Here is a 20,588-nt window from a genome sequence, read left to right on the forward strand (position 1 = left end):
ACCACTAGAAGGTGTTAACTATACAAATGTAATATTTTACCTTTGTAGCTCTCTAGAGAATTACAATCATCCACCATCCGCCAGATCTAAAAATGGCGGCTGCTGCGGTAACGTTTACAGAAGCACTTCCTGTATGCGAGGTTAGGGCGGAAGTGATGGACAGAAGCGCCATGGCGGCGGAGGGAAGCTGGGCTGAGTGGTGATATTTGGATATTATAATTGCACTTCCTAGTTGTGTATTGCTCTTGATAGACAGGTTAGTCAGTAATCATTATTGGGGGATGGGTGCTGTAAGCCAAGCTAATGCCACCTGTGGCCCTCGAGTTGTCTGCCAGAGATCTGTATGGGAAATATACTGTAAGCCTATCACTATCCATGGAACAACAAGTCCCAGCATGGCCTGCAAGTATTAGCCCCTATTCTTCAAAGCATGGTGCAATTAGCAGCTGGGACTTGTAGTTACATGGTAGTTGGACAGGTTATCTCCCTGGAATGTGACACAGTAATAACATGTAGGTTATATTCTTGCAATAGTTGAGAGCAGGTTGCCCTTAAATGCATTTAGTAAAGCATTGAATAGTGTAAAACTAGTTACTTTAGTTACAGTGCATGTTTTCCAGGTCTCCTCACAGAATCACAAGTGAAATAATTAGCTCCACCTGTGGATCTTGTAAAATGTGTCAGTGAGTAATGACTACACCTGTGCACCTGCTGGGTGACCGGGAAAACATGACCTGTATGGGGTCCTGAGGACCGAGTTTGAGAACTGCAGCTTTAGGACATTTCATAAAACTGGAACGTTGCTCAAGTATTCCAGCTCCCCCTGAGAAGCCTATAGACCACCACTGTGCCCTTTGTGTTCAATGTAAGAAAAGTTACTATTAGCACAGTGGTTAGCATTGCTGCTTCACAGTGATGGTTCATAAGTTTGATTCCAACCATGGCCCTATCTGTGTGGTGTTTGTAGGTTCACATACTATAAATAACTGTTGGCATTCATCGTGTCCTGATCTGCTTTTTCTACTGTAGCTGGCATAGAATAGGTGGAGCCTTCCCATATGTGGGCCCCATAGCACTTATGGTTGTTACACCCGGGATACGTTTAGGAAGCCGGCGGCCGCAATCCCGACCGCCGGCTTCCCGAATCCTCTATCCCGCCTAGGGATAAATGACCGGCGTCTAAAATCTAGACGCCTGTCATTTTCCCGGCGCCGGGAGACAGGCGCCCAGCATCCCAATCGAAAGGATGCCGGGCGCCGCGAGCTGACAGCCGCGGGGAGGAGGGTTAGGTTTAGGGCACCCGGGGGATAATTAGGGTTAGGCACCCCCCGGGAGGGTTAGGCTAGGGGGAGGGAGGGTTAGGCACCCCCGGGGGGGACTTAGGGTTAGGCCAGCGGGGAAGGGGGGGGGGGTTAGGCACCCCTAAGGAGGGTTAGGGGGTTGATTAGATTAGTAAGTACTTACCTTAGGGACGATCGGGATTTCCAGCGCTGTCGGGCTTCCGCTGCCAGGCTCTGCTGTTTTGTTGGGCTGCCGCAGCCGGGAATCGTACTGCCGGGCAGCCGGCTATTCATACCGAATGCGTTACACCCTTGTCCCAAAGGTTTCTTTTACTGCCTCGTGGTTACTGATCACTTCCATGGAATCTAATGTATAACTCTTTTTTATTGTATTGTGACCATGTAAATAAGGCCTGTGGGTGGCCCTTAGGAGCTGAACCTTCCATTGTATCAGTGGCTATTTCGAAGACTATTAATTGCGCTAGTAGTAATCTGGTACATTCTTCTAATTATACATGCAGACCTATTTTACCAGGGGTGTTTGATGCATTTATCTGATGACTTGTCAGACGTAACAAAAATCCTCTTTATTTTATGCCGATTGAGCAGATTAATAGATGTAAAAAAAAATTATTTTGCTTTCGGGGTTGTTTGAACAAACCACATTTTCTATTTATGACAGTATTCATTTGCAACTAAGTAATAGGTACCAACCAACTGACTATTTATAGTTTAACTTAACTCCAAAATGCAAAAAATGGTAACCCATCTAATGAATACGATATAATTATGGGTCTTCTTTTTCTGCAATGTTTATGTTCTACAGGCATGTCCGACAGAATCAGTGATAGAGCCAGGATCCGGTCTTCATCCTCCTGTGAAGAGAGAGGTATTTTTTGTAGTTTTATTTTCAGAATATCTAAGCGCACTGTATAAATGTTGTAACATTTAACCCCTTCACTGCTAAGGGTTAATGCCTGATCTGGCACTTCTTCTATATGGAGATGCAGAAACCATTCTCTTCTCTCTCCCCCAGGAAGGGATAAGAAGAAAAGGAAACGCAGTCGTAGCAGATCATCATCTGTGTCTTCCACCTCCTCCTCCTCCTCCTCCTCTTCTTCATCGTCGTCGTCACATTCGTCTTCCTCCTCTTCCCGCTCATCCTCATCTTCCACCAGTGGAAGCAGCGCCAGTAGCAGAGGTACTTTCTTTAACGTCCTGAGTTTTAATTTTATGCCCTGGTCCTTGGTCAACTCAAGCAGTACTCCTGGTATTTTTTAACATATATAGCCAAGCGTCATTGCCATTTTGTATACAGCAAACACACTGTCACCCCTGTATATATACCAAACAAAATTGAGGCAACTGGAGACAAAATGGCAAAAGTGTCGCCAAAAAAACACACAGGATGGTCAGCCAAATAGACCAAAAGATCTAATAATATGAAAGTCACATATATGCATATATAACCAGAATGTGCACAGAACATGTAAAGATATATAACATAAATAACAGCGGTGTGTGGCCACAGTATGAAACAAACTTGCCATCTCACAGTCTAAGACAGTGGTTCCCAATCTTTTGTGAATCGCGGCGCCCTAGTGTATCAGAATTGTTTTCACAGCACCCCTAAACCAAAAGTTTGTTATTGAGAAATTCAGAAAAAAATGTAGTGCAGTAAATTGTGCTTACTTGTTATCCTTAGGTTCAGTTATGTGGTGGGGACAGGTTTGAGCTTCTGTTTGTCCACATATTTACATTACATTGACCATAAATAAATAGATTTGGTACTGGACCACCAACCTGAGGCACCCCTGCAAGTGTCCCGAGGCACCCCAGGGTGCCACGGCGCACAGTTTGGGAACCACTGGTCTAAGACAAGTAGGCAAAAATCTAGACGTTAGTCTGCACATGTGCAACACCATGGGTTCCACTATATATCAGAAAACAAAACATTCAGTGTGACTGTCCATGTATTTTATGATTACGCTCCACTCCGGACTGCAAAACAATCCTATTGAGCCAACCCAATCACAGGAAAAAGCATGTCACAGAGGTAAATATGCGCATCCGGAGTCTGGAACGCAATCAACATGTGGCTAGCTTGTCCCATCATGCTTCCATCAGACCTGATGGAAAAAATCATAATAATACAGTATGAGTCACATAACATGTTATAAATGTGCTCCATTCTGGGACGTGAAGAACATGTGACTGTCCCTCCGAGAGTCCTGCACACCCGGGGATAAAAGCATGTCAATCCAGTGCAAATAGTAAAGCACCACAAGCAACCTGAAAGAGAAAAAAAAATTAAACTGTAATAGAAAGTGTAAATTAACAACAAATATCATAACATCTCCAAGGCTTAGGAGAAAAGGACATATATGCTTATAAAAGCTTCAATGTGAGCTCCACATGCGAGGATCTCTAGTCTATGGTATGGCGCACAGGTGATACCACTGCACAATAATAAATGATGCGCAATATAGTCCCAACTCTGGGGCATCATCAATAATAACAATAGTAGACTGAGATTCCTCTTAGGGGAAAATATAACCCAATTGTACTTGGATTTCCAAATGTACCCACAGTAGGGTCTATGGCAAAATACACCTATAAGTTTCGCATCAGAGCAAAATATCTATATCGGACCAATAATTGCAGTATACTAAAGACCGTTACCAAGCTTCCAGAAGATCAATGTATTAAAAACAACACTTGAGGGGCGTGGCCACAGCTGCAATGGAGTAGGAAGCTACTTGCTGGAGCTCCCTGACCAATTATCCCTGACCTGTCATCCTAAGCCCAGAAACCTGGCTGTCTGTTGGTGTGCAGCACTTCTATCCTGTGATTGACACTGTTGGAGTGTCCTGGAGCTGTTTAGAATGAGTGGTGAGCCTGTGCAGAACCCCTCTCCCCGTCTGAGTCCTCACTGCCATACTTGTGGAGGTGCCTGTGTTTACTGCTTGTAGTGCAGAACAACCAGCTCCCTCTCCTTGTTATCAAACACTGCAGCTACGAATATAACTACAGAGCTGCCCCCTTTCCTGTGGTTATTATTGGCAACATAAAAAACTTGTCTCCTTCTCCCTTTTGCTGCTAGTACATATATACTGAGCTGCTTTCTTTCACTCCCCCCTTACTGTGAACACTGTTGGCAACACATGCTACATGCTACAGTTGTGACCTGGGATCATTGTGTTCACATACAGTCACCTCTTCTTGCCCTCCTGTGCTGAATCTTTGTTTATCTCCTGCTGCTAAGCTGGAAAAATATGCACGCTCTTCTGCCCACAGCCGCCCCCTGGAGGTGCTGCCCCAGGCTGCTATTCACCCCCTACTTCTACATCTTCTGGCTCTGAGCAGATTTCTACACCTGAAGTTACCCTGAAGCAGATTCTAGAAGATGTCGCCTCCTCCAAAAAGCATCTGCTTGATAAAATGGAGAAGGTACAACTGGATCTTTCTTTATTACGCCAAGATCTTCAAAGAGTTTGGGAATGGGTTAGGGAGGCTGAGAAACGCATCTCCAAACTAGAGGAATCTCACTCTCATTTAAAAGAACAGGTCACCACCTTGGCGACTCAGATGACTGCCATGCACAGTAACATTTTGGATATGGAAGGCCGTCTGAGGCGGAACAACGTGCGTTTTATAGGTCTTCCTGAAAAAGAAGGTTCTGCCCCAGAGGATTTTCTGGTGAAATTGCTGGTTGATACATTTGACCGTGAATCTTTTACTCCTCAACTGACTGTGGAAAGAGCACATTGCATACCTTCCAGGCCTCTCCCACCAGACGCTTCTCCACATACTTTCATTGCAAATTTCTACATTACCAAGATCGGGACACGGTGCTTCGACTGGCCCACATCGGTCCACTTGAGCAAAATGGAGTCCGTATCTCTGTCTTCCCTGATTTTGCGATTGATGTCCAGAAGGATAGGGCCCAGTTTCTTCCTATAAAACGGCGTCTTCGTGAATTGAACTTGCCATATGCTATGTTGTTCTCATCAAAACTTTGTGTGGTAGTTAATGGTAAAACCAAGGATTTTGCGACCCTAAGAGAAGCATCGGCATGGTTAGATCGATATACACCAGGAAGAAGGCAACTCGCTGAGGACTGATCCTCTGACTCTCCTTTGGAATACATTTGTATCTTTGGATAGTGGAGCTGGTTTACGGGTTTTGCTGTTTTCTTGCATACGAAGCTCAAACATTTCTCTATTGCTTCTGATTGATTGGTTTGCATAATACATATTGTTGTATATAGCTGCATCACGAGAAAAAATTTCATTTGATGTATATTATGTTTGCCAGGTTTTTCTATTTCAGGGGGCTCTCATTGCAATGGTGGTTATTATAATTCATTGTCTCCTAATTTTTCTATTTTTGTCTCTTTGTTTTTTTTTTTCTGTCTCTATTTTGGTTAGGTTTATGTTTAGTCTTATACGGTTTATAGGGATTTAGAATTTTAGATGTATTCTAAGTTTTTTATTTATTTTTATTTTTTTAGGGTTATATGCTTAGGGTGGGGAAGTTTCGGGGTTTTCTCACTTCTTTTGTTTTTCATTTTTTTTCTTCTTTCTTTTTTGTTGTACTGCAAATATGTTCAAGCTTGAAGAACACTCAACTATTGGGTAGTTTAAATCTGCACCGGTTTTTCCAAAAATCCATTTTCCATTCCTATCGGCTACAACAAAGTACAGGGACTTGACATTTCAGTAATTTTCTGTGTGTTTTCAGGTGGTATATGCAGGGACTTTTCTACTATATATTCTTTCACAAGAGGCTGAGGTCTGGCCCAATTAATGTTTTGAAATATTTTGTTCTGTTGCACTGCTGTTTTTGTTTTTATTTTTTTTTATGCATGTTGTTTTGTCCATTTGATGCGTATTCAATGCTATGGTATTGTTTATACTTATACTTGTATATCTTGATTTGTTATGAGTCTGTTTTTTAAAATGTTTTAAGAGTTGCCCATTCTGAAGGTTATTAGATTATTGCCCCTGTCAATATCGTGGTCTTATTATCCTTTATTTGGGGTGGGTAGGGGGAATGGGGGTGCCTTTAGGTAGTTTAGTGTAGTTGGGGAGTGTGACGGGATCCACGTATGCCTATGTTGGGGTTAGGTTATACAGGCTGGGGGGGGTCAAGGGGAAGGTTTGTTTTAAGGGGTTTTTGTTAAGTTTTGGTAGATGTGGTCTTTTTATTTATATATAATCTCACTATTTTTGTTTTGGTGTGTATATATGTATGTATGTGTGTGTATGTATGTGTATGTATATATATATATATATATATATATATATATATATATATATATATGTATATATATAATACTACCGTTCAATAGTTTGGGGTCACTCAGAAATGTCCTTAGTTTTGAAAGAAAACCACTGTTTTTTTGTTTTTTTCAATGAAGATAACATTAAATTAATCAGAAATACATCTATGCATTGTTAATGTGGTAAATTACTATACTAACGTCTGGTTTTGAAAGGAATATCTACATAGGTGTATAGAGGCCCATTTCCAGCAACCATCACTCCAGTGTTCTAATGGTACATTGTGTTTGCTAAGCGCGTTAGAAGACCAATGGATGATTAGAAAACTCTTGAAAACCCTTGTGCAATGTTGTTAGCACAGCTGAAAACAAGTTTGCGCGTTGGAGAAGTTATAAAAATGGCCTTCCATTGAGCTAGTTGAGTATCTTTAACATCACAATTTTGGGTTTGATTATACTCTCCAAATGGCCAGAAAAAGAAAACTTTCATGTGAAACTCGACAGTCTATTCTTGTTCTTAGAAATGAAGGCTATTCCATGCGAGAAGTTGTCAAGAAACTGAACATTTCCTACAACGGTGTGTACTACTCCATTCAGAGAACAACACTAACAGGCTCTAACCAGAGTAGAAAGAGAAGTGGGAGGTCCCAGTGCACAACTGTGCAAGAAGACAAGTACATTAGAGTCTCTAGTTTGAGAAATAGACGCTTCACAAGTCCGCAACTGGCAGCTTCATTAAATGGTACCTGCAAAACGTCAGTGTCAACGTCTACAGTGAAGAGACGACTCCGGGATGCTGGCCTTCTAGGCAGAGTGGCAAAGAAAAAGCCATATCTGAGACTGGCCAATAAAAGGAAAAGATTAATATGGGCAAAAGAACACAGACATTGGACAGAGGAAGATTGGAAAAAAAATGTTATGCACAGACGAATCGAAGTTTGAGGTGTTTGGATCACACAGAAGAACATTTGTGAGACGCAGAACAAGTGAAAAGATGCTGGAAGAGTGCCTGACGCCATCTGTCAAGCATGGTGGAGATAATGTGATGGTCTGGGGCAGTTTTGGTGCTGGTAAAGTGGGAGATTTGTACAAGGTAAAATGGATTTTGAATAAGGAAGGTAATCACTCATTTTGCCACACCATGCCATACCCTGTGGACAGCGCTTGATTGGAGCCAATTTCCTCCTCCAACAGGACAATGACCCATAGCACACCTCCAAATTATGCAAGAGCTATTTAGGGAAGAAGCAGGCTGGAATTCTGTCTGTAATGGAGTGGCCAGCACAGTCACCAAATCTCCACCCCATTGAGCTGTTTTGGGAGCAGCTTGACCGTATGGTACGCAAGAAGTGCCCATCAAGCCAATCCAACTTGTGGGAGGTGCTTCGGGAAGCGTGGGGTGAAATTTCTTCAGATTACCTCAACAAACCAACAGCTAGAATGCCAAAGGTCTGCAATGCTGTAATTGCTGCAAAAGGAGCATTCAAAGTTTGAAGGACAAAATCATTATTTAAAATAAAAATCATTATTTCTAACCTTGCCAATGTCTTGACTATACTGTATGTTCTATTCATTTTGCAACTCATTTGATAAATAAGTCAGTTTTCATGTAAAACACAAAATTGTCTGGGTGACCCCAAACTGTTGAACGGTAGTGTGTGTATATGTATATATATATATATATATATATATATATGTATGTATGTATATATGTACACATACAGTCCAAGAATGGAGGCACTCACGAGTCTTTCCTTAGATACCAATAAAAGGACTTGTATTGGTGTCTAAGGAAAGACTCGTGAGTGCCTCCATTCTTGGACTGTTTATATATAATATAAATATATATATATATACTATATATACTATGTTTAGTAACTATGTGGGCAGGATAATTGTGTCATTTACATTGTGCCATTTACTGTGTTTTTTGTATGCTTCTTTATTTTGGTACAGGGTTGGCTGGTTTAAACCACCTCTGTTTAAACCAAATGGTTTTAAAAAAAAAAAAAAAAAAACACTCTGGTTTTTTATTATGCTGTGACTACAGGCACAATGCTGTAACTGGTATTCCACATTCTTGATGCTTGTGGTCTTTATCTGAGTAAGCTGAACCAATGCAGTAAATCACACACACTACAAAGATATAGGGAGGATGAACCAGATAAGAGAGGCGCTAAATCTGCCTTGCATCAAGCTAATGGTGCATACACACGGTCAGATCTGTCAGTTGAACGATTTTACCAACGATTTTAACGATTTCAGACTGTATTAAAAGGAATGGAATCGTTCAAATCTGATTGCAAACACATCAGATGTCAGATATCGTTATCTGACAATCGGGAATGCGCATCGTTCATCGTTGTATGCTCACGTCAGATTTTCTTTCAGATATGAATGGTTTTTAAAATCGTTATCGTTCAGATCTGACAGAAAATCTGACCATGTGTATGCACCATAAGACTTCTCCCCCGTCAATCCCATAGGGCAGGTAAAAAAACCACAGCTAACATTCTCAATCTTAAAGAGTAAACACCAAAACATAACACATGCAATACACAGAGAAACACCACATGGTTTAATCTCCATGTCAACCTTTGTATTTCATTTCAAAACCTTCAGTCCTATTGAGATGAGTGCTAGAAAGAAAGACTTAGGGGTAAATTTACTAAAGTGAGAGTTTTTAGAAGTGAGTTTTAGAAGAGATGTTGCCCATAGCAACCAATCAGATTCTACTTAACATTTAACTAGCACCTTCTAGAAGATAAGAGCTAGAATCTGATTGGTTGCTATGAGCAACATCTCTTCTGAAAATTCTCACTTTAGTAAATTTACCCCACAGTCTCTGTGGTGTCACAAGTATCATCTTATGAATGGATGAGCAAAAAAAAGCACAATGTATTTCCCATTTATTTAACAACTTCTGACTGCTCAAGCATCTTTGGTTAGTGTAGAATTTTTTTTTCTTTCGGTTTAGTTCATACGAAGCTTCGAAACAGACTGGGGAGCTGAAAAGGCCTCTAAACTAGTGTGTTTTTTTTTTACAAGTTTATTTTTAGATTTTACAGAAGTAAAATAATACAACTATACATGCATACTCAAATAAAGAGGTATATGAAATACTCAGACCAACAGAATAGCATGATATCATATTAACACATATATCAACAATCCATTCCAATTAGAATAAATCATATATAGCAATACAAAATATAAAACATTGAGAAAATATGAATGTAAAGCAGAACTACTTAGGGGGGTAGAGAGAGGAAAAAGAAGAAGAAAGAAAAGGAAATAGGAAAAAGAAGGGGGAAAGTATGTTGGGGGGGACATGGGAGTTAAGGAGGAGACTGAGTCCAGATTTATACAAATAATAGGTGGATTATGATCATTAAAGTAGTAGGTTCGAAAAGCCTGAGGGTAGGGATCCATGTGGTGTGGTGTCATTATAAAGAAACCAGTCACCCCAAACTATAAGAAACTTATGGGAGGTGTTGTGGAGATAAGCTGATATTTTCTCCATGGCCGCCACATGCCAGATTTTATTTCTGAGTTGTTGGCGAGGAGGAGGGTTGATATCTTTCCAGTGCCTTGCAACTAAACATCAAGCTGCGTTTAAAATATGTGAAGAAAGCTTATCAGCATGTGGGTTAAGGCCCTCGAGTGGACAGCCAAGGAGAAAAGACCAGGGAGATTTAGTCAGTGGTACTTTAAGAATTTCCGAAAGGAGGACAGCAACCTCATCCCAAAATTGAGCTATTTTAGGACATGACCACCATATATGAATGTAGGTGCCTGCCTCACCGCAATCTCTCCAGCAACGATCAGAGGCTAGATGAATACATTCTATGCAGGCGGGTAGGCACCAGGTACCATCTGTAATATATCTTGTAAGCATTTTCCTTTATTAAGGTGCAAATAGAAGATTTGGATACCCTCTCCCGCACCACAGACCATGTGCCCTCATCCGGTGGGCTCCCCAGATCCTTTTCCCACTGAAGTTCATGGTCAGGTGTATCTGGTAAATTAACATACAATAAAAGATAAATTACAGATATAATGCCTTTCATGAGAGGATTGCGGAGACATAAAGTGTTAGAGAACTATCAATTGAATTAATGGGAAAAATGACGTATTTGAATATACGCTAAAGTATTGACAGAAGATATATTAAATTTATTCTGTAGGGAATCCAGAGAGGCGCATCCACCCGACTCAAAAACATCAGATACCACTCTAACCCCACCCTTAATCCATGCAGAAAAGCGGGCAAGGTTGAAACCTGGAGAAAATGTTGGGTTCGACCATATAGGGGTTCTAAACTAGTGTTCTTATTCAAAATGTTTAATGCCAGTGACATTTCCAGTTCTAATGCTTAACTCCTAATTTTGTGTTTCTCTGAAAAGAGCTTTTACATGTTTTAATTATGTTTAGTCTAAACTTGGTTTTATTGAAAGATGTCAAATCATATAAAACCCTAATAACTTTGGTTTGTTAATGTTAGAAAGCATTAAAACGTGATTTGATCAAGGTTTCTTACATAGCAAGATGAATTATTTTTTTCATTTAAACATTAATGCAAAAAAACTGGTTTACACCAAAAAAACAGGATTTATTTTTATTTTTTTTTCCAACCCTGTTTTGGTATGAGTGCCCGAATGGCGCCTTCAGGTACTTGCCATGCTTTATTTATATGATATACAGTCATATGTATATCCTGATTTGTATATACTGCTCTTATATTACGCTCTGCCACACATTTTTATGTATACCATGTTTATCTACATGTCTGCCACATTTAATTAATTTTTTTATTTACATATATGGGGTTTATTGTATTTTCATAAAACTCAAAAACAACTTAGTTTAAAAAAAAAAAAAAAAAAACACCACCTATAAGGCTCAAATAAAAAAAACAGTTAAAAGTATACGCTGGTATAGTACAGGGACCCTGATACAATAGACAAACAGCTCCCAAATGCATTAAGAAGCAGAAAACGGTCGATTGTAAGGGGTTATATATTTATGTAGGCCTCTAGGGGCCGCTGTGTCCAGACGGTTAATCCAGCCACTCTCTCACTGATGTAATTTCTTAGTCCGGTCACCGCCACGAACAAGAGGGGATTCCCAATCCATAATCCTGCACTTGAAGTTCTTTGGCTAGGAAGTGTCTAGCTGCTGCCTTGTCAGATATTTTAGTTTGTAGAGCAGATCTGGCAGAACTCCAGTACAATCATGTAAGTTTCAGAATGGGAGGGGAGGTGTGGCTGTGAGGTCCTAGGATAAATTGGATTTTGTATAATTTTGGCTTATTTGCTTTATAGTGAATGAAAGAGCATGTTATTTTTGTGATCTCAACAAATATTCATGTGCTTGCAGCCTATCAATTCACTAGCAATGAATGACTTCATTGAGGCACAGATTATATACAGCTGTGATTGTTCATGAGAAAACAGAGCTGTGTGTGTCATGTACCAGTAGATTGCCACAGACAGTCACCTAATGGAAATAGCAGGGTCCCCCAGCGGCATTGAGCAAGCGATGTGATGCTAAAGATGCACCTTTTACATGAAACAAAATGTATATATCCAACTTATTTTTCTGCTTGAGGGTGGTTTGATTTTTGGACCTTGCAGTCTTCACACTGTCACAATCTCTGTCATTAATTTCCAATAAGTAGTAGACAGTTGTCATATATATTTTGACCACATGAGGGCGTACTGCTACAATTATATTTGATGAACTATGCAGATAAAATAGGTCAGGCAGCTTGTTACATAGGACTGTTCTCTCTGCCTAATTTGCATTTAGAAGGACATATTCCATTATTTTGCTGTTGCCATGTGATGCGGTAATAGTTATTAGCATGGCTTGCTTTTTCCCTCTTTGTAGTGTATCATGTAATTGATGTCTGATTATTCTGTTCCCATTGTGAGACTTTCTTTGTAGTTAGGGAGATTCCCAGGTGTGATGTAAAATATGAAAATAGAAATTAATATGTAGCTTGACAGTTCTCTTTTTTTTTTTGTCTTCATTTAGATTTGCCAAAATGTAAATCTAAGAAAGTATCTAAGGAAAAACACAATAAGAAGGTAAAGTCCTTGGCCTTATACTCTTATTTTTTCTTATTTAGTTTGTTTTGTGACTTTACATTTACTTGTCTCTGGTTGTAGAGGTAACCAGCTACTTAGGGATATTTTATTTTGATTTATATAGAAGAAAAGAACATATATAGGAAAAAAAAAATTTCTACATCAGTCTGTCCTTTTATTATTTAAAAACGATCAATACAACCCCAAAGATTTTTCCTTTACATTTTTTTTATTGTCTTATAATGTGCATTGAGATATAAAATGTTTACTTTATCATACATTTGGTCTGTGTGCGGACTATGATATAATGAATAGGTTATATTATATTTGCTTCCTTTTTTCCCTTTCTGTACAAAGCCTATGTTAGAGCATGCAAGCATATGCTTCACCACTAATTTCACTACGGGAGAGCTGCTCTAGGTCATACAAGTTCCAGATACTCCTTTTAGGAAGCCCATTGTGTTACACAGCCCCATAAGTGGCTCTAGCTGCACAGCAAAGATCCCTACTGTACTGACTGCAATTAAAGCCACAGGGTGGATAACAGCCATTAGTAGAAGCTTCATCTATGTTCCAGGAAGCAAAGTTAGTGTTACAGCCATTGTGCTCACTGATAACTAAACCCAAAATTGAAAATTTATATGTATAAAGCAGTAAGAAAAAATTGTTAATTACTCGGACCCTCTGATGCAGCTTTTTTAAGCATTGTGTGTATTTCCTCTCATCTCCCAAACAAACTGCAAATCAACTTCTAAAATGTTTCTTATATTGGTCAAAAAACTTAAATAACAAACATATCAGTTGTTTCCCATCATACTTCTTTCTATTCACATTCCGTTGCGCTTTATAATTGGGGAAAAAACCTGTAATAAAACAAGACTGTGTAATAACAGACAGACAACATAAGAGGTCCCTGCTTACAATTTATATAATATGCTGGCAGTAACATTCTTGTCTTTGCGTGTGAATCCACTATCATTCGTAATGTCATTTTAATCACGCATTTGCGAGAGATGAAGAATAGACCACTGTACCCACTAAATACCTTTTTGGAGATGCCAACTGTATATACAGTAGGTGTATAGTGGGTGCAGAAGGTATGTCTGAAATCAGGCGTATTCACAGTGCGTAGCCCACAGTTGAGTAAACTGTGCCCACGTGAGAACGCCCACTTACACCTCTGCTGTCATAAGTGGAGAAGTGGCTGGATGCACACAAGCTCTGCATACAACGTACTTGCGTGCACATAGTTCTGGAGGTTGCATGGTGTGAAAAAAAACAAGATGCTCTGCATCAGCTTCGTTGTGTTTAGTATAACTGTGTAATTACTCCAAGCATATAATATAGCAGGCGTGCTTACATGCTTATGTGTAATTACTCCAAGCATATAATATAGCAGGCGTGCTTACATGCTTATGTGTAATTACTCCAAGCATATAATATAGCAGGCGTGCTTACATGCTTATGTGTAATTACTCCAAGCATATAATATAGCAGGCGTGCTTACATGCTTATGTGTAATCACTCCAAGCATATAATATAGCAGGCGTGCTTACATGCTTATGTGTAATTACTCCAAGCATATAATATAGCAGGCGTGCTTACATGCTTATGTGTAATTACTCCAAGCATATAATCTAGCAGGCGTGCTTACATGCTTATGTGTAATTACTCCAAGCATATAATCTAGCAGGCGTGCTTACATGCTTATGTGTAATTACTCCAAGCATATAATATAGCAGGCGTGCTTACATGCTTATGTGTAATTACTCCAAGCATATAATATAGCAGGCGTGCTTACATGCTTATGTGTAATTACTCCAAGCATATAATATAGCAGGCGTGCTTACATGCTTATGTGTAATTACTCCAAGCATATAATATAGCAGGCGTGCTTACATGCTTATGTGTAATTACTCCAAGCATATAATATAGCAGGCGTGCTTACATGCTTATGTGTAATTACTCCAAGCATATAATATAGCAGGCGTGCTTACATGCTTATGTGTAACTACTCCAAGCATATAATATAGCAGGCGTGCTTACATGCTTATGTGTAACTACTCCAAGCATATAATATAGCAGACGTGCTTACATGCTTATGTGTAATTACTCCAAGCATATAATATAGCAGGCATGCTTACATGCTTATGTGTAATTACTCCAAGCATATAATATAGCAGGCGTGCTTACATGCTTATGTGTAATTACTCCAAGCATAAAATATAGCAGGCGTGCTTACATGCTTATGTGTAATTACTCCAAGCATATAATATAGCAGGCATGCTTATGTGTAATTACTCCAAGCATATAATATAGCAGGCGTGCTTATGTGTAATTACTCCAAGCATATAATATAGCAGGCGTGCTTACATGCTTATGTGTAACTACTCCAAGCATATAATATAGCAGGCGTGCTTACATGCTTATGTGTAATTACTCCAAGCATATAATATAGCAGGCGTGCTTACATGCTTATGTGTAATTACTCCAAGCATATAATATAGCAGGCGTGCTTACATGCTTATGTGTAATTACTCCAAGCATATAATATAGCAGGCGTGCTTACATGCTTATGTGTATTTTTTTTTTTGTAGCTACAAAAAAGACAAGTTGTTGTTTTTTGTGGGTTTATGAAGGCACGCGACCATGAAAGAGTAACAATGTCCTTTATTTCTACAGAAGAGAAAAAAAGACGACAAGGTAAAGAAAAAGAAAGAAAAGAAAAAGAAACAAGAGGAAGACAAACCTGTACAGATATCCAAGGTGTGACCTGTCCCTGCATTTTGTATATATGTCCCTATTATATAACGTCAGTAAGTAAAACACTAAAGCTGGCCACACACCAGGACGATATCATTCTGACCAGCCAACTAGTTGGCTGGTTGGAATGATAATCATCTAGTGTGTGGGAGCAAACGATAATCAGCTGGTTATTCCCACGCGCTGAAAAACAGCCTCAAACGGTCGTTCCAACTAGTTGTGTAATTTTCACCAACTATCGTTCTAGCGTAGGGAGAAAGTTCCCACCAACTGAACGATGAGTAGGCGGACAATGCCTGCCATATAAAATGGCCCTTAGCAGAAAGAAGGTTCCCCACCCACCCCTGGTGTAGAGGCTTATATTAAGCGCCTGATATTACTCATATTCCCCATACTGTGGACATGTGTCCTGAAAAATATCGAGAATCTAACTTTACCATGTGCACTTTTGGTACATGTATATGTTCGTGTGCCTATTGCAAGATGTCAAACTATGGAATGGGTAAATGAATGTTCCTGTATTATTGAGGTAATACACAAGTGACATGAATATAGGTTATTTATTGTGTAAACATATTTCCTTATATTTGGGGAGTAGTGATCTCAGTTGTGTCACATGACTTTTTGTGACTGAGGGGGAGATTTATCAAAGCTTGGAGAGCGATAAAGTACTAACCAATCATCTCCTAACACAGCCTGTAAAATGGCAGGAGCTAATTGGTTAGTACTTGTATCAATTCTTGGAGAGGGATAATCTCCCCTGTGTTCCCTAATGGACAGTGTCTGGATTATACATTTCCATAAGCATGATTAAGCAAAACGTTTATACTCCTTCACGTTCATCGATAAAAAAACAGACGTTCTAAGCAGTTGCTGCGTCTTACAATAACTAGTTATCCCTCTGCACCAGATTTCATACTCCTTACACTTATGCCACAACTACTTCTGCTGCTCTTAGAGCCTGTCTGCAAATGTATTTATTTTCTTATAGTTTCTGAAAGAAAAAAAGAAGAATAAAAACTACAGTATGATCACAGGGAAGAAGATAAAAATGAAAGTAAAGAAAAGCAAAGAAGACAAAGAGGTAAATTGCACAGAAGCTATTTAATGATATTGGCTTTGTACGTGGCTTGTTCACCTGCAAACGATCCCCGTCTCCTACCAACCCCTTCCAGTACAATGTGGCCGTGTCACCTGTTCTGTTCTAGGGCGGTGCTGTATGGGGAGAGAGAAACACTGATACAGACACTGTTACTCTAGTGGTAAAATGTAAAGTAAAATGTGTATAAATAGGATCCTCCTCTTAGTCTGTCAGGAAGTTGTTTCCTGCACTCAGCATTTGAGGATTTCTGTTCAGGAGTAAAATTAAATATTGACATAGATTGAATGTTGTTGGAACACTGTAGTTCAGGGGTGGTCATAAAAGATTTGTAGCTGTAAAAGTAAATTGTCCAGTATCTACAGTAGTGTGATAATGGGGCGTGAGCTCGAAGCAAGGGGCGTGGGGACTGTCATGCCGAAGTCACACATTGGCCCCCACCATAAAAAAAAATAAACACTTTGGACCCCACCGGGTAAAAAAAAAGACACACATTTTCACTCACAGCAAATAAATCCAAACACAATGTTCCCCCAGGCAAAACATTGTCCCTCACATACAGAAAAATAAGCCTACATTAAATTGCCCTAGCCCCCCATAGAATACTGACCTGTCTGAGAGATAGGAGCTCCAAGTCTCTCCATGCCCTTCGTCGTGGGCAGGGACAGTGAAGGCCCGCCAATCTTGATCGATCCTTTCCAGGGTGCAGTACTGCCCCCCTCCTTTTGGGTTTGGCACCTTTAAGCCGGTCCTGCCCCTGTGGCCCGCCTTAGCCCGGCTCTGCTCTACCCTGTCACTACCCTCCCTGACTGTATTCTTCTATTGAACCTGCTGTCCCTGACCAGGACACCAAGTGACACTGCGGTCCAAGGGGCAAATGGTGCCCTGCCCCCCAGTCCCTGGACGCTGCTAACTGCTGCTGGACCGCGATCAAAATAGCATAAAAATTGTGGTTTTCCCATATTTTCTCTAAACTCATCTCTTCATTTGCAATTGTAAACACTGTAACACATCCACCGCTATTCTGCTGTCTCTCTGGCTGCTTCACATAACCTCTCTCACATGTCTCCCAAAATGCTACCAGCTGTCTTCACATCTAACATGAAATCCTGCTGCAGTAGTACAATATAATCCATGTCCAGCTCAAGCATAACATCCACTTACGTTCTAAACAGCTCTATGGCATAAAATTAAAAGGTTAATACAGGGGGAATACTGTATTTAGTTACACACCAATCCCACCCCTATGTGGATTTCTGCCACAGATCACTTAATAAATCCAAAAAGACATTCAGCCAGTGCACACTAGTACAGTGCAGAAGAGGGACAAGCCTTATATGTCTATAAGCAGTGCTAAATGATGGTTTGCATAGGGCTGAATGAAAGCATGTGACATTTTGTCATATAGTCATTATACTCAGAGTGGATAAAATATTGTAAAATGGCAAAACCTCCAGGAGGCTACAGCGAATCTGTTCATACATGGCATGGCAAGTCACTTCTAGGGCTATATTTACTAAAGTGAGGGTTTTTAGAAGTGGAGATGTTGCCCATAGCAACTAATCAGATTCTAGCTATTATCTTCTAGAAGGTGTGTGCTAAATGTTAAGTGGAATCTATTTGCTATGGGCAACATCTCCACTTTTAAAAACCTGCACTTTAGTAAATATACCCCCTAGTCTTTAATCTTTTTCTGTAGTTCTGTTCTTAGTATGGGGTTTGCATGGCCATTTTAACTAAGTATAATAATGCTGGTTGGTGGCACCTGTTTGATCGATCATGATGCAAATTTATGTAGATTTTTTTAACTTATTGGTTTTTAATCAAAAAATAAAGGACTGTACATGTAATACTATATACATGCACTATGCCGCCTAGCTTGTGTCTGGTAGTTAAATACAGCACTAGCATATTGCCAATAAATGTACATTTTCATGTAGTTCTGTTCTTAGTATGGGGTTTGCATGGAAATTTTATCATCAGGAAAACCTACTGTAATCATATTTGAAATTAAAAATGAAGTACAACTCTCAAGTGAAGGTGTATTATCTTACTGGTGAATCTTCTACTTGTAATCAACGGACCTAGCCATAAACACCATGCAGTCATTTCTTTTCTATGCCTTGAAATACAAGATTTAACGTAAGCACTGTAGGAAGACTTTTGCAGGACCTAGATGGACATTTGTGGATCCCTAAAGAGCAGGATAGTTCTCTGATAATATCTTGTACTTTGTTTTTTCCCACAGAGAGACAGAAACCGCGCAGAACTGCTGGAATTCCTAAACTCTTCCATGTGACTTAAGTCCAATACGGTCATTTCTTTGCTGTTTCATTTCAAAGCAGCGGCTTGCCAGAGATATAGATATATATATATATATATATATATATATATATATATATATATATATTTATATTTATATTTCTACTGTGTTTAAAATAAGAGAGAATTATTATGGTTGCACTATGTGTATACTTAGATAATCTATTGCCAACATAATTAGCTGTTAAATTCCTGTTACTGAATAATAACATCTTGTGACCAAATAATGTATACTTAAATGGTCTCACTAGTGTGTCTAATAATCCACATTGGTTCCATTGTATCAAAGGGGAATGTTCCATTTTGAAACTACGCTTTAGTGTAATTTTGTTTTTGGTTTTTATTATGTTCTTGTTGCTTTATAGTTTATGAAACAGAGCTGTAAGGAACCCACTAAACCTAAAATATAAGGTTTTTCTTTTTTTGTTACAAAATAAATGTATATGTTTGGATCAACATTCTATAAAGTACAGCAATTGTACCAATTAAAGGGAGGGTGAAATTTAAAGAAATTTGCTTTCCTTTTATGTTTTTTTTTTTTAATTATTTATTTATATATATAATTTTTATTTTTTTTTTATTTTCCCATCCACTATTTGATACCGTTGTATGCCTAACATTAAAACTTTGTTAGGTTTGGTCAGTGTGTCTCTTACATTTATAGGTTTTATAACAAAAATGATAACCTCCCCTAGAGCTACTCTTGAGATAACCTGCACATTAGATAACACATACATATTATTATAGCTAGAGAATCTTTAATTAATTTAAAAAAAAAAATTTTTAGCCCCCACTGTTTGGCATCAGTAAGGTCACCACCGTGCGCTGGTGGGCTGCAGGCTCATGTAAAGCAAGCTGCTGAGGTCCATGCTGTTCTTGGTCTTGCATATAACTGTACACAGTGGTCTTTGGAGACAGATATTTCATCTCCTGTATGTATGCTATATCACATCTGTCTAATGACATTGCGGGAGAACTCTGTACAATTATTTGGTGATGGGCTGGAGTATTGGCTCCTCGTTTCCTCCTCTCGCTGACATTTGTGTTCAAGGCTGTGATGTCATTTGTAAATATTTTGTACTTTCATAAGAAATGGACATATTTCTTGAAAAAGTAAATTTTACTTTGTCTCTGAAGTTAAGAAATAAAACCTTTCATTTCTGATGTTATATCTATGGGGTCTGTGTGAAAGATCTTTATAAAAAAAAAAAGTTCCAGGACTGAACACCCTATTCTTAAGTAATTAAAGGATTACTATCAGGGGCATCGGAACAATTTTATGTTGGAGGGGGGTAACATAAGATCGTTCCGACGCCCCTGCGTCCCTCCTTCCCTCCCTTTTACTTGGTAGCGCAGGGACTCTAGCGGTGGATGGTTAGGGTCTATGCTTTATAGCAATAGACTGCACAGCCCCTGCGCAATATTTGAGGGAAGCCGTCCCCTTGCCCCCCCCCCATCATGATTGCTACAAACCTAAACAAGATATTCCTTATAATCTCAACCAGCGACTGCTCCTTACCTGTCTGGACGGGGTGTCTGCACGTCAAAGGCAGTGTATGCAGCCCTCTCCTCCCTGTCATCCCGGTGATTGATAGCTGATGTCACTGGGAGGTGGGGCTTACATCTGGCTGCCACAAGGGCGGAGCCTAATGAGGGGCATGGCTTAATCCTGGAGCTGCCAGCAGTCAGGCTGGTTTATAGGGGCTGCATAAGTTGCAGTCCCTAGAAGCCAGATAGGGCTGCCGTAT

At 39.5% G+C, this 20,588-nt stretch overlaps 1 protein-coding gene across 2 annotated transcripts; it reads left to right on the plus strand.

Annotated features, from left to right (window-relative positions):
- Positions 1-106: 106 nt before the first annotated feature.
- LOC148518273 (uncharacterized) lies at positions 107-20,009 on the plus strand. 2 transcript variants are annotated; one of them, XM_088477546.1, is made up of 7 exons: positions 107-256; positions 2,107-2,169; positions 2,317-2,481; positions 12,604-12,656; positions 15,339-15,359; positions 16,411-16,503; positions 18,767-20,009. In XM_088477546.1, exons 2-7 carry the CDS (start codon positions 2,109-2,111, stop codon positions 18,815-18,817), a joined length of 444 nt encoding a protein of 147 aa, XP_088333672.1. In that variant the 5' UTR covers positions 107-256; positions 2,107-2,108; the 3' UTR covers positions 18,818-20,009. The 2 variants fall into 2 exon arrangements, with proteins under 2 accessions (XP_088333672.1, XP_088333671.1); XM_088477545.1 differs by having other exon boundaries at positions 109-256; positions 15,339-15,422.
- Positions 20,010-20,588: the final 579 nt, after the last annotated feature.

The sequence above is a fragment of the Taudactylus pleione genome, unplaced genomic scaffold (genome assembly GCF_031769625.1).
Source record: "Taudactylus pleione unplaced genomic scaffold, aTauple2 ptg000201l, whole genome shotgun sequence".
NCBI classification, from domain to species: Eukaryota; Metazoa; Chordata; class Amphibia; order Anura; family Myobatrachidae; genus Taudactylus; species Taudactylus pleione.